The sequence below is a fragment of the Vollenhovia emeryi genome, unplaced genomic scaffold, assembly GCF_000949405.1.
Source record: "Vollenhovia emeryi isolate VEMERY1.0 unplaced genomic scaffold, V.emery_V1.0 DF939303.1, whole genome shotgun sequence".
In the NCBI taxonomy this organism is placed as follows: Eukaryota; Metazoa; Arthropoda; class Insecta; order Hymenoptera; family Formicidae; genus Vollenhovia; species Vollenhovia emeryi.
Genome location: NW_011967063.1, coordinates 12,468 through 27,669, shown reverse-complemented (window position 1 = coordinate 27,669; position 15,202 = coordinate 12,468). Strand labels below are relative to the sequence as shown.

Sequence of the window (15,202 nt, the reverse complement as noted above, 5' to 3'; positions counted from 1 at the left end):
ATGCAAATTCGATATTTTTATTTTTATCGCAAGGGAGTAACTGCAAAGTAACGATTCGTTACTTTTCGAGTAACTGTAACTAGTTACTTCTATAAAGTAGCTTTCCCAACCCTGATGATTTCTAAGTCTTTCCTGCGAATCAAGGACGATAGCTAATCCAGGTTCAGAGTTTATCGTACAATTGCAATGAAGTTGTGTATTTCCTCGTTGTAAGCACTAAAAATAAATTTATTAAGATTATCTAAAAAGAAGCTGCATTGTTCATCTGAAAACAAACTTTGCTTGGCGGAAGACCAACTGGATTTGCTCGAGCGCTTTCACCTTCACTCATTCCTCCATTTACGCGGTACTTTTTAAAGGCGATCAGAAGATATTTTTATTGAAATTGAGCTTGGCGAGAGAACGACTCGAGTCGACTTAAGTTTTCGTACTAAAAGTTTACGTTCGATCTTGAACTTGAAAATTTACGTATTGGCCAAACCAAGCTTTCAAGTGCAGAGTTTATAAATATTGATCTGTAGAAGACAATTCTAAAGCTTTTAGCCTAGCTTTCAGAGTATATGAAAGAACAGCGAAAGTCGACTTGAATCGTTTTTCCAGCAAACTCCTCAGTTATCGTATGCTAGCGAACCAACAGTTCTTGTATTATATTATACTATTACAGCATCCTAATTTTTTTTATTGATTTGTAGAGAACACATTAAGCTTATCCGCCCAAATGACAAACTCGATTTTCTCTTATTATTATTGTTTTTGTGCAAATATGTAAAATAAATATTTTTACGACATTACACGGTCTTTTCTCACAAGTATTTTTGTGATTGACAAACTACGCGATTCTCAACTGCGTGAAAAAAAAATAGAACGAGTACGCCGAGTAAGTCGAGTACAATATTTACTTATTTACATGGACTTTCGGTCTTGTCGAGAACTTCGGAGTTGAATATCCGCGGGCCAACATGGCCGACGGGCAGCGCGCCATCTGTGGCGGGAGTACGCGGCAAGCCCGACAGCCGTGGACTGTGGCGCGAGGGGGCGTTGCTGACGCGCGCAGCAAATGTGTGTTTACCAATATGGCGTGCCGTTTGATTTGAATTTGTTCGTTAGGTGGGCGGCATACGGCAAGGCTTGTGCGACGCGAGAGCTGTTGCCCCGGTTGAATCGCGCGAAAGATACCGCCGAGCCCCGGCGACCGTTGCTGAACCGACGTCCACGCTCTCTCGGCCACGCACGATGGAGAACTTCATAAAAATAGAGAAAATCGGAGAAGGTGAGTGGCACGAGGAGGGTACGAGAAGCCCGTTGTTGCCGAGTTGCCTCGTGCTCGCGGTAGTCAATAAATATTTGCCGAGCGTCTCGCGGACGGCGATTATTGGCTGCCGAGGCGACGTGTGTGTTGGAACGAAAGATCGCCGTCCCTTCAGGTTGTACACTAGGAATCATTGCTGCCTTCCCACGTGAATTTGTGGGCAGGCATATCAACACGTTATACATTTTGCATGCACATGTATATAGAAAACTTATGTGTCTACATGCGTCTGAATTCACATAGAAAGGCATCAGTGATTGCTAGTGTCCACGTTGCCTCAAGTACTTGTATATTATGTATACTTTGTCAAACGGAGAATGATCTTTGCGAAACGAGCAGTGCAATGTTACTGTAGCTGAAATCTACAAGGTTGTTGCATTGGATTTTAGCTACACATAATCCCATAAAATATTTTGGCTACATGTAAACGTGGAGTTCAAAGCATAGCTCGTTGTAAGGTGTCTTAATATCCCTTAGGAACATATGGAGTGGTATACAAGGGAAAGCACAAGAAGACTGGAGAAATTGTGGCCATGAAGAAGATTCGCTTGGAAAGCGACGACGAGGGAATACCGTCAACTGCCATTAGGGAAATTTCGCTGCTCAAAGAATTGAATCATCCGAACATAGTGAGCTTGATCGATGTGTTAATGGAAGAGTCGAGACTGTATCTTATTTTCGAGTACCTCACTATGGACCTGAAAAAGTACATGGACAGTTTGGGCAATAAACTGATGGAACCAGCTGTAGTCAAATCATATCTATATCAGGTTTGCTTACACGCACATTTCTGCCTCATTACAGTAACCTTTTGTTTTTTATTGATAGACACTCTAGTCGCTTTCATCAAGATTGACCGAACGTTCACCGACGCGTTTGCCTGCCATTTCAGATCACGCGTGCAGTTCTGTTCTGCCACAAGCGTAGAATACTACATCGCGATTTGAAGCCGCAGAATTTGCTCATCGACAAGACCGGAGTTATCAAAGTGGCTGACTTTGGTCTTGGCAGGGCATTTGGAATTCCAGTCAGAATATACACACACGAAGTTGTGACTCTGTGGTACAGGGCACCCGAGATCCTTCTGGGTGCTACTAGATATTCGTGCGCGATTGATATGTGGAGCATTGGATGCATCTTTGCGGAGATGGCGACTAAGAAACCATTGTTCCAGGGAGACAGCGAGATCGATCAGCTGTTCAGAATATTCCGGTAAAAGTTTTCTAATGCGTCACCGTAGAAGTGTCGCTTCTCAGACCGTTCGATGATTGTAATTTTACCCTGCAGGATATTGAAAACGCCTACCGAAGATATATGGCCGGGCGTAACGCAATTGTCTGATTACAAAGCGACGTTCCCGAATTGGATGACGAATAACTTGGAGTCGCAAGTGAAGACGTTGGATCCGGATGGATTGGATCTGCTGCAGGCCATGCTCACGTACGATCCTGTGTACAGAATACACGCACGGGCGGCACTGCAGCATCCTTACTTCAACGACTTGGATACGTACAAAATACCCGCTGCGTAAAACGGAAGTTTTTTCTGGGAAAGGGATCAGATTTTTGCATTTTTAATCGTGTGGCTACGTGAAGACTCTTAAGCTGTACTACAAGTTAATTTATTCGAGTAAATGTCCCCTCATTTTGTTTAATCATTTTACTGATTAAAGTCTACATTTGTATTTTTGCAGTAGAACTTACTTTGTGTACGAATAAGCGTATAGCTTTCATTCAATTACATAAATTTCGTCCATACGTTACTGCTGAAACATGATTAAGAATCGTTTCTAATATATCTTTGTCCTGAACTATTTACGTACAGGCGCAGATTTCTCTCTTTGTTTTAACAGTGAAGAAAAAATCAATTAAGAGCTGCTCCACATAAACAGTCACCATCACATGATTTAGATTCTCCCCCAATGCGCGCATAACGCACGCGTTTGTATATGCGTGGCTGCGAATATTAGTATTCCGACGTCTCGTACGAACCACCAGTCTGATAGTGACTGCTGAGGAGTGGATTTCGTGGTTCCGTACCGCTCGCCTTATCTTCGATATCTTTGCGCGCGCTCGCAACAAGAAATTAGGCCAACGCCAAGTGTCAATGTATGTACCCTCATATTAAAAGAAAATAATAATAATAATATCCTTATTTTGACGACTGTCTCTTTCGTTACAGACGTAATGTCTAATAATTCTACCGTTAAATTTTTTTAATACTAACTTCGCGCCCGATTAATTTCGACGCGTGACAGATTTGATATAATTTTTTTTATATACGAAGATTGAAAATTATAAATTAAAAGTTAGATGTACCGATATTACTTACCTCGCGTGACGATCGCAATAACGTTTTACTTGCGAATATAATTTCACGCATCGATTTCAAGTTCATCTCTTTATCGCGGGATTTTACAAACGGTTGATAGGACACGTTTCATTTCGCATACTGACGTCTCGCTCCCAAAACACCGCACCGCTTGGATACAGAAACCGGAGTGCGTTAAAAGATAACGTTAAAAAAAAATCAGCGTGGCGTAAATGCCTGCCCTCACGTAGTGACGTGTTCTTGTTGCCACGGTACGGCATTAGGCATTCCGGTTCAATAACTGTTCCAACCATCGCTATACATCTATTACGTTCTCTACGCTAGAGCCGTCTCTCACGGAGTGATTTTTTTATCTGACACCTGGCAGACCCTTACGGGAAAAAAAACACTCAAGTTTTGAGTATTAACGATTGTCCGAATTTACTCTCAAATTTGGGCGTAAACACCCAGATTTAAATATTCACACCCAAATTTGTAGGTAAATTCGGACAATCGAGTGTTAACACTCAAAACTCGAGCGTTTTTTTCCGTAAGGGGACGTTTCTCTCTTTTTTCATCTTCGGTCCATTTTTCATCGGAAATGTCTAAAGTATTAAATTAAATAATCGAAAAGTCAATTGTCAGCAATAGTTCGCAATCTATTTCTTTAGACGCTGGCGTGACCAGTGTGCCCTGGCAAAATTACGACTTTCATGAGCTGCAAAAATACAACTACACCCTTCTTACTTCCCGTTCGTTACGCACTGCAGTGTGCGACCAGCTCGGCAGACCCGCGGAGTGGGCTACGGGGGGTGCGCAGTTTAGATTTGCACCGGCGGTCTCGCGCATTCGCTGCATGCGTTTCCGTGCCTTCTTCTTTTAGTCATATTCGCGGATTTCCCGGTCTCGGACTGCTACGATCACCTCTCAATCGCGTATCGGTGACTGCGTCTTGAGCGTGATCTGCTTTGTGAGCGACGTAAGTTTTCGACAATTATAATGGCAAACGGTTGAATTTTATTATCTCTCGTGAAGATGCAGTGAAAATGCCAAATTATTAATAGAGAATTGATCCTCGAGTTATATTGAGAAAGGAAAACGTTTTGAAAAGGCCTGTCAAAATTTGTTATTTTTTATTTTATAAGTTTTATCTTACCGTTTACGAGAAGAATTCGACAAGGGTTTAATTGTGAATTAAAACTACGGGATTAAAAATTTTAAATTAAACACCTTCAGTTTTAATTTGTTTCCAAACGTATTCAACAGCAAAACGAATTTTTATTATTGCTTAAATATACACGGAGAGAATTTTCTCTTAAAATTTATCTTGAAAATCGTGTAATCGTGAGATAACATGACATTTTGAAGAGCTTTATGAGAGTTTTCTGAAATTTTACCATACGTTTTACTAGTAAAATAAAATTCTCGGAAATATTGTGTTGTCCCACGATTACACGATTTTCAAGATAAATTTTAAGAGAAAATTCTCTCCGTGTAGAAACAGTCTTTTATATAAAAAGCTTTTCACATTTTAATCTCATCTTGTTCTTTTTTTTCTTTCTGTGCGCGTGTATATTAAAAATTTACAATAAAATAAAATTATCTCTAATTCTTATAATCTTTTGCACGGATCGATAACTTCTGTAGAAATTATTACAGTTTTATTATCGTCATTGCTCTCGAATAATTTTTTTAAATAAACTATTTTTTGCTTGATAATGCTGAAAAATACAAAAAATATGTAAAAATAGAGCACGTAAAAAACTTTTAATAGTCAGACAGTGGAAGATAAAAACTCGTATCCACTTTTTATGTAAAAGATTATTTGTCACTTGACAGTGCTGGAAAATACAAAAAATATGTAAAAAGAACACGTTACAATCTTTAACAGTCGGACAGTAAAAGATAAAAACTCGTGTCCACTTTTTATGCAAAGATTGCTGCCGAAAATCGTGTTACTTTTATCCGATATTCTTTATCAAAGTCTTTATCCTTGTTAAATATTCTGTTTTATTTTGCATGAAATTTCAGAGCATTCTTGGGTAAGTTAATTATAATTCTTGGGTAATTTAAATATAAAGTCATTAACTGCTTTGGTGCTTCAGACCTTGTTAATATAATTTGGTTGATATTTGATCAAATTTAAAGAAAGAGTAACGAGCGAAAACGAGACACATCTAAGATGGGCTTCGACTGACAATAACAGTCATTAAAATAATGGACGTACATCAAAAATATTTAACTGGCTCATTTTAGTGCTGTCGAACGAACAATTCCTTACAAGGAAATATGATTTTCCTAATTGATTTTCACACGTAGACCGTAAACAAATTGATACGAGTGCCCGAATTGTACGTCTTTATCAATGCTAAGAGTATCGTCGGAGTTTGACAGCGTTCGCGATTACAATATTAGAAAATTGTATTAATTGTAAGTCAGTAACATTAACAAATTTTTTTTATTCAATTAACTGGAAGAGGATTGCAAACCCAGTACCTTCACATTTATTATTTTTGGACGTCAACCGTGCACTGCCATATTTCCGGTATTTTCAATTTGCGCAGAATTTTGAGCTTCGACCTTCGCATAATTGTGTAAAAAAAAACATACACTTTTTATTTTGCGTATATTTTGTATTTCATTTCTGTGCTCTACGCACGACAATTTCCGCCACAACGGTTTCTGCCGGTCGAATTGATTTGGTAATAATCGCGATTAGCGATAAACGATGACCACTGACGTATTATAGGTGCGTCATAATCACCCCAGACTGCATCCGATTATAATAGAGCTGTCCTGCTGACATACATCGACACGCAGGTTCAAGAGACAAGTTCGATAACGATCTTCATTGACCCATATCAGCAATTATGCAGGCCATATCGGAAAAGACAATAATGCATGACGTTTTTTTATATACTTGTATAATGGTAATCAATTTTTCGTTATGGACGAATTTACGACGAAAAATCGACGTAACAGTTTGAAGTCTCTGCTGCAGAAAATTTTTTTTGATAAAAAAAATAATAAACAAAGAAAGAATTTCCGTTTACGAACGATTTTACATGGAAAAATAAATGGCTATTTTCGTTGGACGAAATTCGCCACGAATTCTTTAAAGAGAATGTTCTCAAAGAGAACTCGTCGCCCATCACGCCCGAGGCATTTCGAATATTTCGTATGGCACGAAGTAATCGATTGCATTTTATTTCACTTTCGATCGCAATTATCTCTCCGAAAGGAAGACAGACGAGTGATTTTATAATTTAAGCGATGGGAGATAATCGGCTCACACGCCTTCAAAGCTTCATGTCGTAACACGGCATGCAACTTCCAATTCGACAGTCCGTCGCTCTATCAGTAGCTATTGCTTAACAAGCCTATGCATATCGTTTCGAAATGTGGAGGTGGTGCCGTTTAAAATTCTACAAAAATTGCGTTTAAACTGTATTACGTGAACTGTATTACGTGAAATATTAGGCTAATTCTGTTTTGAAAGCGAAAAAAATATTGACGCAAAAAGATTTAACGCAGAGGTGCGGACGTTCGCGAAAAATTCATATTACCTCGCGCCTTTCCCTTTCGAGCAGGACAGGAACGTCCAGCGGAGGGACGAGCGGTTTTGATGACTCGATAATGGTGGCTCGCGATGAGTAATAACCCCTGGTGCGGAGCACACTAGGTCCAGAGCACGTGAATTATTGTAGAGTGTTAGGCGATCTTGTTTGTCGATATTCTGCCGAAAGGCAGGTTCAAGAGACAAATTCACCGATAAACTTCATTGACCCACATCCCTGGCGAAAGTTTTCAGTGAGAGATGATGTTCATATTTATTTATGAAGAGTTTCGTCGATAGTTACATTGTTTATGAAGAGTTTTACTGACGGTTACACCGTTTGGAAGTACGTTGCAAACACATGGTTAATTCTTTACTGACAATAACATTTTACAAACGCTTGGAAAGCTGTAATGGAAACGTTTGACATTGTATCATTAAACGCAATTTGAACACTTGTAACCGTGAACATGTCGTAAAACGTGTCAAAAAAACAATTCAGTAAATTGTTTTAAAACTCAAATAAAACATTGACCCAACATTTCAACAAACTTCTTATAAACATGTCATTTTCGCCAGGGATCATCACGTTACACATGCTTAATCTCTCTCAGGGCGCGCACTCTCGATCTCGTTTTCGCGATCGGCCTGAATTGAAACGACCCAAACCCAACCGAGGTCGTAGGCTAGTTCGACTCTCCGAATTAGATATATCCGCTGAAAGATTAGGACTTTGTCATCTGTCGGCACCCGTCCTCTGGTACACTCTGACAAATGGCACATGAAGATACGCGCGGAGTATGATACCTCCCATACATCACGCACGTCCAAAAGACATCTATAAGTCGTCTTTGGGACATACACATCTGAAAGATGACTTAAAGACGTCCTAAAGATGTCTTTTAGACATGCGGGCTAGATGGGTTCCGTCTATTTTACAGACTGACATTCTCGTGAAATTAAATATGCGATGTGATAAATGACCGATTCGCACTTCGTTGTTTCGAAGCCTTTCACCGCGAAGAGCCACTACAAATTCTCCTCCGAATACTAAACAAAATCGTTAACCGGTTGCATAACCCGAGAAGGTGTACAAATATGTTAATTTACATTACGCAATCAAGTTGCGATGCATTGTGTAGCGATAATATTTTCGTCCTGTCGTTACGAAGAGACAGAATCAATGGTGGCCTTGGCGAGGAGTGCCATTTAAAATCGCGGTCAAGCATTAATTCTGACCGAACGTTTCGGTGTACGAATAGCCCTCTTAGTTTTTTTTTCTTGAAAGCCATTCGAGCGAGTCGAAATTGTTGACGGTGCCGACATCAGAGACGAAGGTCGGCTGCTGATTGTGAGTGTTTTCGTGTATTTATCTCGTTTGGCGATGCCTGGTAAAATCTTCGCCTTTGACGGTTACTTTTAACGACTCGTCCCACCTGGTGGATCTATTTCTCGCCGTTCGCAGATGCTCGCTGTCCTGCTCGGCGTTCTGTCGATCCTCTGGGCCGAGAGGACTGAAGCTAGCGTGCTGGTCGCCGACACTACCATGTCCAGAATGGTGGAATTGAATGCCGACGCACCTTTCTGCGCGCTTTACAACGACCGCGGGGTCATCCAGAAGATGGTTCTCGGCGCGGATCCCCGAAAAGTTCGACAAATCTCCAGCAACCTCGTCGCCGACCTGGAAGAAACCTGCAAGGCTTCGCGAAATAAGGGAAAGGTGAGAGAATTCATCGATTGCCTCTGAGGATATAATAAAATGTTCCAAATTATTTTACCTCGTAGTAATTAATTTGAATATTTTTTTATAAAGCAAAATGACCTTTTTCCGATCATCGGAACGAGACTAATGGTCTCTTATAGTTTTTTTCAATCGTAACATTTTTAAATGTTAAATACGAATCCGGTTTCCAAATTCCATCATATCAAAATATGACAAAGTTCGCGAAAATAACCTTTTTTGGCAACTTTAATTGCAAATTTCTCGACATTGTGACGTGATGAAGTCATTTGGAAATCGGATGCGTGTTTAGCGTACAAAAACTACACTTAAAAAAATTTTCGTCGGATAAAAATGAAATAGTGTTTCCGATGGTTAATTTTTCCGAGTACGTTTTCCGATAAATTGTGGATATATCCGATAAAATGCAGTTACCGATTAAATTTGACTGAAAAACCGATCACATTTTTTTCATTTGATATCTCTGGCGAAAATTTTAAGAGAGATGATGTTTTGTCGATAGTTACATTGTTTTATGAACAGTTTTATTGATGGTTACGCCGTTTGGAAGTACGTTGCAAATACCTGGTTAATTCTTTACTGACAATAACATTTTACGAACACTTAGAAAATTATAATGGAAACGTTTGACATTGTATCATTAAACGCAACTTGAACACTTGTAATCGTGAACATGCCACAAACACCTCCATGTTTAAATTAATTATATCTCACAAACAATTCAATAAAAGTGTTAAAACTCAAATAAAACATTAACTCAACATTTAAACAAATTTCTTATAAACTTTTAATAAACATATTATTTTCGCTAGGGATATCCGTTTGTTATTATGTAATTGAGTTATCCGATTATATTTAATCGGACATTTTTCTCAGTGTACAATATAAGAAACGACCAGTCTCGTCCCGGTGTCTTTTTTTAGCTGTGTTATTAAAAGATAAATTGAGAGAATATCTTGGCTTATACTTATAATATTTTAATATTTTAACATGAATAATCATCGCTTATTGACTGTTTCCTTAAAATATTATTGTATTCGTAAAAACGGCTTCCTTTCGGAAGCCTCTGAAAGGTAATTTGGATAATCGATGACTAGAGGTATGACATTTTTATGTTATCTTTATACGCAGAATATCGCAAAATGCCCCAGGAACATTTTTAATGTCATTTATTTGCATTTTGGAGTACCCAACTTCGTTTAACACGTTTTTAAAACGCAAAATAACGCAAGATGACCCTCAACACGCAAAATAGCGTCCAAATAACGTTAACAATCGCAATTTTCCTTAGTAAACATTTTTAACTTCAATGTTGTATCCTAAACCAAAGAGATTTATGCCTAAGACTAGTTTTTACTTACTAAACCGAGCCCAAGTCGTCTTATTGAAACTTGAAACCCTGCCCACCCCTGCCCACGGCATTATCAAAAACACTATCAAAATGCAAAATCCGGAAAAATGCAAAAAATAACATCGAAGTAACGCAAAATCTGGAAAAACAAAACGCAAAAAATGCCAAAAAATAACATCAAAATGTCACACCTCTATCGATGACATTTGGATCGATGTCGGATCGACATTACGCAATTTCTATAATTCCAGAATCAAGCGCCCGGCGGTGGTTTAATATATCCGGGAACTAAGTGGTGCGGACCAGGCAACGTGGCCGATTCCTACGACGATGTGGGCCAACATTCGGTCGAGGATACCTGCTGCAGGGAGCACGACCATTGCCCGTTCACGATAGCGCCGCAACAATGCATACACGGCATATGCAATAACTCGCCATTTACTCGCTCGCATTGCGATTGCGACGCCAAATTCCGCAGATGTTTACAGAATCTCAATACCGAGGTGGCCAATACCCTCGGCGCGCTTTTCTTCAATGTGATCCAGGTTATCTGCTTCAAAGAGAGACGACCGTGCTCGCAGTGGCAAAGGTATTTCATACAAAAGTCTTTGAAATCTCACAAAATCGATTTTACGATATATCTCACATACTTCCTGGTAGTAATTAATTTAAATGTTTTTTATTATGAAGCAAAATGACTTTTTTTCGATCATCGGAACGAGACTAGTCGTTTCTTATAGTTTTTTTAATTATAACATTTTTTTATGTTAAATACGAATTATATATTTATATGATAAAAAAGTAGCTTTGCATATTTGTATAAATAAAAGAGCATATTTATGCGATAAAAAATTTTTGTCGTACAACTAGAGAGAGAGAGAGAGAGAGAGGGAGAGACAGAGAGAGAATGGTTTTCTGAAAATTCTTGCCGTTACATGGTAGAATCATTTTAGCTGCGATTTAGAATGGGAGAGGCCCCCTCGTTTCTTGCCAAACAATTTATCTGAGGTTAGAGGATTCCAAAGACCACTGTTGACGACCGTTTCCTACGCATTCTGGGATTTCGTCCAGGCCAGACGGAGAAACTTTCGAGATGTCGTACCATTTGTTTGAAGATCTCGAAATATAAGAAAGGATCTCATTGTAAACAGTTTTTTTTTATTCTTTTCCGGCACTTAACACGTGACTTTTGGTGGCGGTCCCGCGTATCATAATTATCCTCCGGTTGTCATGTAATCAATCTCCCTGCCATGGTGAAAGGTTCTTTATTCTGCTAAATTATAACCCAGTTTTAATCCCCCGGTGAAGGCTTTTCATTTTATCAGCCGCCGCGACGTCCTGTCGACGAGAGATTTGACGAATATTGATCAATGAGATTTTTTGCAGGAACGGATACGCGGAGGCTGTGTCCGATCGATTATGCTCGCAATACAAGTTCCGACCCAGTGACAAATACGTGCCCATGATGCCTCTGAATATGAACAAATGACTTTCAAAGTCCCCTCGGATACATCCAGAAAAGGGCTAGTGGCCAGTGCGCGGCATATCGATCAATATCATTTAGTTTATATCAAATTGCCGTCCTCGTTATCCTCGCGCGCCAAATCAAATGTATGTATACCGTTTTAGAGCTTAAGGCTGCAGTCCACTTGACACTTTAAATGCCTCCGAGTATTCTTCTTCTTCTTCCTTTTAATAAAGAAAGAAGGCAAAGAAGAATTTGCAGCATCAAATGGACCGCAACTTAAGTTTCCACACAGCAAAATATATCAGAGACTTAAATCGGATATCATTCCACCGGTCATATTTGAGAGATCTTGTAGATGATATATCTGAATATTGTATGGATATCACATTTCTGACATCTCCTTTAAAAATTATTGTTTATATTTTTATTTTTATCATTTGTTTTGTTTTTAAATAATTGTTGATTATTTAACTTTTCCTCAAAATAAGTTTTCTAAACTTATCTAGTCAAAAAAGAAATAGTACGATAAAAAAAAATGATAAGGATGAGTTTACAATAATAGTATAAAAGAGTGAGGGCTGATTTATGGAGGCCGTGTTCCGTAATAAGTTATTCCAGAACTGATAAAGATAAAATATTTTTTATTTATCACAATGCCTATTCTGTAATACGTAAAATTCGATTTCACTAAAATGTAGATATCTAATATTGTATTTGATATAAAATCAGATATATCTCAGATGAACTAATCATGACTTCTTAGAATCTGAAAGACATCTCTCGGATATCCAAACGATATCTGAGTAGTTTTTGTATCAGATATTGTAATATTTAGATATCTCCTAGATATCTTTGTGACATTTTTTGCTGTGTGGGTTACATTAAATCTTTCGCGACGGCGCGAGTGCAAATGACATTCGTAGTTTATGGACGGTGGAACTCCTCGCTGTGTATATATTTTATCCCTACGATTACAGCCTGATCTATCGAGTTTGATTATTTGTACACTGAGAAAAATTTCCATCGGATAAACCAATTAAATAGTATGTCCGATGGTTAATTTTTCCGATTACGTTTTTCGATTAAATTATGAATATATCCGATGAAATTTATCCGATGAAATGCAATTACCGGTGAAATTTGATCGAAAAACCGATCAAATTTTTCATCGGATATACAATTTAATCGGATATATCCGTTTGTTATCATGTAATTGGATTATCCGATTATATTTAATCGGACATTTTTCTCAGTGTAAGAAAAAAAATAGATATTTAGGCGCTAATTAAGCTTCTTTTATGAAATTTCTTTGTAATTTCTTTGTAAGCTGTGTAGAAGTATTACGGGTGACAGCATGGTTGTCTTTTATGAGGTAACAACGATAACGTGACATGTTAATCCCTTTCTCTCACTATTGTTATTAAGAGTCGTACGTGTAACTGTACCCTGAGAAAAATTTTCATCGGAAAAACCAATTAAATAGTGTTTCCGATGGTTAATTTTTCCGATTACGTTTTCCGATTAAATTATGGATACATCCGATGAAATTTATCCGATGAAATGCAGTTACCGATGAACTTTGATTGAAAAACCGATCACATTTCTCATCGGATATATAATTTAATCGGATATATCCGTTTGTTATTATGTAATTGGATTATCCGATTATATTTAATCGGACATTTTTCTCAGTGTAGTATGTTCACTGAGAAAAATATCTTGGCCTATTTAATCGGATAATTAAATTACATATTAACAAACGAATATATTCGATGAAAAATATGATCGGGTTTTCGATCAAACATCGGTAATTGCATTTCATCGGATATATACGGAAAAATTAACCATCGGAAACACTATTTAATTGGTTTATCCGATGGAAATTTTTCTCGGTGTAGCGTATCTATCGTAAGTGTGCCATAATTGACAGTATTTAATTTTCCATTTACCATGTCGAGTTTTACGTAGTCTAGTCCCTTGCAGAGAGAATACATCTCTTATAAAGAGGATGATATATGAATATTTTGTCAGTGTTATACGAATACTTTACCTCTTATTATTAGTTAGTTATAAATATTATTTTTAGGCAGATAAATTTATAGCAAAATAAAATCATTAAAAAAAATTACACTACCGCCTATCATTATTCAAACGACTCAAAGAGTTTAAAGACGGTACATACTGAAAAAGTAATATTTATTAATAAAAATTACTTTACATGAGAAGCTCGTAAACTAGATTATAATATAATATTGAATTGAAAGATTATTTATTAATTCTTATTTAAACAAGATTCATCAATATTCGCTATCGTTACTTCGATTACTGCTTTACAAACTTTTTGCACTTGTTAAATAATATTTTTATAATTTACTTTGCTGATTTTTTCCACACCTCTGGTAATTCAATACGTTCTTTGTTTATTGGATAGATTTTAATAAATAATAATATAATGTCGACATATATATATACATATATACATATACATATAAGGATAATTAGAGATAATGTGATGAATGTCATTTCAATAATTTAAATTTACATACGATACAATTACAACCAATATATTATATAAACAATTAATTATTCCAATAAAGTATTATCTGTGCTAATAATAGTATGGAACATCGGAGCAAAGTATAAAATATATGCTGTTCGAATAATTTTGAACGGTAGTGTATCTCAGTAAACTACATGTAGAACAATATTTGTATCTCGATCTTGTATTTAAGATCGTCTGAATTCTTCTTGTCCAATTAATAAAATAGTCACTAGAAAATTATTTAAATATTCTTTTGTACATACAAGATTGCTCCGTTTATATCGGATAATCAATACGGTTGCATTCTGACAAATGAAACTTTGCATTTTTCTAGTTATAAATGAAACGATACCTTTCTTTTTTATTCGAATTAAATTTTTATCCGATGAAAACAGACCAACTTGTAGAGGCCCTCCACCACCCCCGCCGAATTCTTATCGGCGGTCCTCTTTTGTTTGCCATAATTGTGTTTTTACATTTTTATAACTAATTTTTTTACAATTTATTTTGTAATATATTCATAATTTAAAATTTTATTTAATAAAAACAAATCGATCTCCACAGTAGGTCCTCCACCCCGCCGATTTCGATCGGCAGCCCTCTTTTCTTTACAATGTGATTTTTTACAATTTTATTATTTATTTCATTTTTCTTGTAATTTCCATTACAATGTATGCAATATTATATAAGAAATAATTACACTATACGATTAAAAATATATAATATTTGTACAATACAAAATTTCTTTCGACGTTACGTCTAAAATATTCGGTATGCATACAATAACATGAAATTCTTGCAATGTAAAATATATACCCAAGGAGCGCCAATGCACGTATAATGCGCTCTAAATGTGCATTAAAATTCGCATTAAATGCGAATTGTACATGCACATTTAAAGCGCATATTTGTCCCGCATTAAATG

At 37.1% G+C, this 15,202-nt stretch overlaps 3 protein-coding genes across 7 annotated transcripts in view; 2 read left to right on the top strand and 1 right to left on the bottom strand.

Moving 5' to 3' along the window:
- The window catches only part of LOC105558936, a 42,637-nt gene extending 38,593 nt beyond the window's left edge, over window positions 1–4,044 (bottom strand). Inside the window, exon 1 of the mRNA XM_012006885.1 lies at window positions 3,641–4,044. The gene's annotated coding sequence lies outside the window, so the exon portion shown is untranslated. The remainder of the gene's footprint in view (window positions 1–3,640) is intronic.
- On the top strand, window positions 49–3,469 carry LOC105558938 (cyclin-dependent kinase 1). Of its 2 annotated transcripts, none has more exons than XM_012006893.1 (4): window positions 49–1,270; window positions 1,787–2,079; window positions 2,202–2,521; window positions 2,597–3,469. In XM_012006893.1, the coding sequence occupies exons 1-4, from the start codon at window positions 1,234–1,236 to the stop codon at window positions 2,838–2,840; spliced, it is 894 nt and encodes a 297-aa protein (XP_011862283.1). In that variant the 5' UTR covers window positions 49–1,233; the 3' UTR covers window positions 2,841–3,469. The 2 variants fall into 2 exon arrangements, with proteins under 2 accessions (XP_011862283.1, XP_011862284.1); XM_012006894.1 differs by lacking the exon at window positions 49–1,270 and adding an exon at window positions 1,392–1,678.
- LOC105558939 (acidic phospholipase A2 PA4) lies at window positions 3,346–12,803 on the top strand. 4 transcript variants are annotated; one of them, XM_012006898.1, is made up of 5 exons: window positions 4,200–4,598; window positions 5,651–5,661; window positions 8,641–8,895; window positions 10,519–10,856; window positions 11,654–12,803. In XM_012006898.1, the coding sequence occupies exons 3-5, from the start codon at window positions 8,641–8,643 to the stop codon at window positions 11,754–11,756; spliced, it is 696 nt and encodes a 231-aa protein (XP_011862288.1). In that variant the 5' UTR covers window positions 4,200–4,598; window positions 5,651–5,661; the 3' UTR covers window positions 11,757–12,803. The 4 variants fall into 4 exon arrangements, with proteins under 4 accessions (XP_011862285.1, XP_011862288.1, XP_011862286.1 ...); XM_012006895.1 differs by lacking the exons at window positions 4,200–4,598; window positions 5,651–5,661 and adding an exon at window positions 3,346–3,417; XM_012006896.1 differs by lacking the exon at window positions 5,651–5,661.
- Window positions 12,804–15,202: the final 2,399 nt, after the last annotated feature.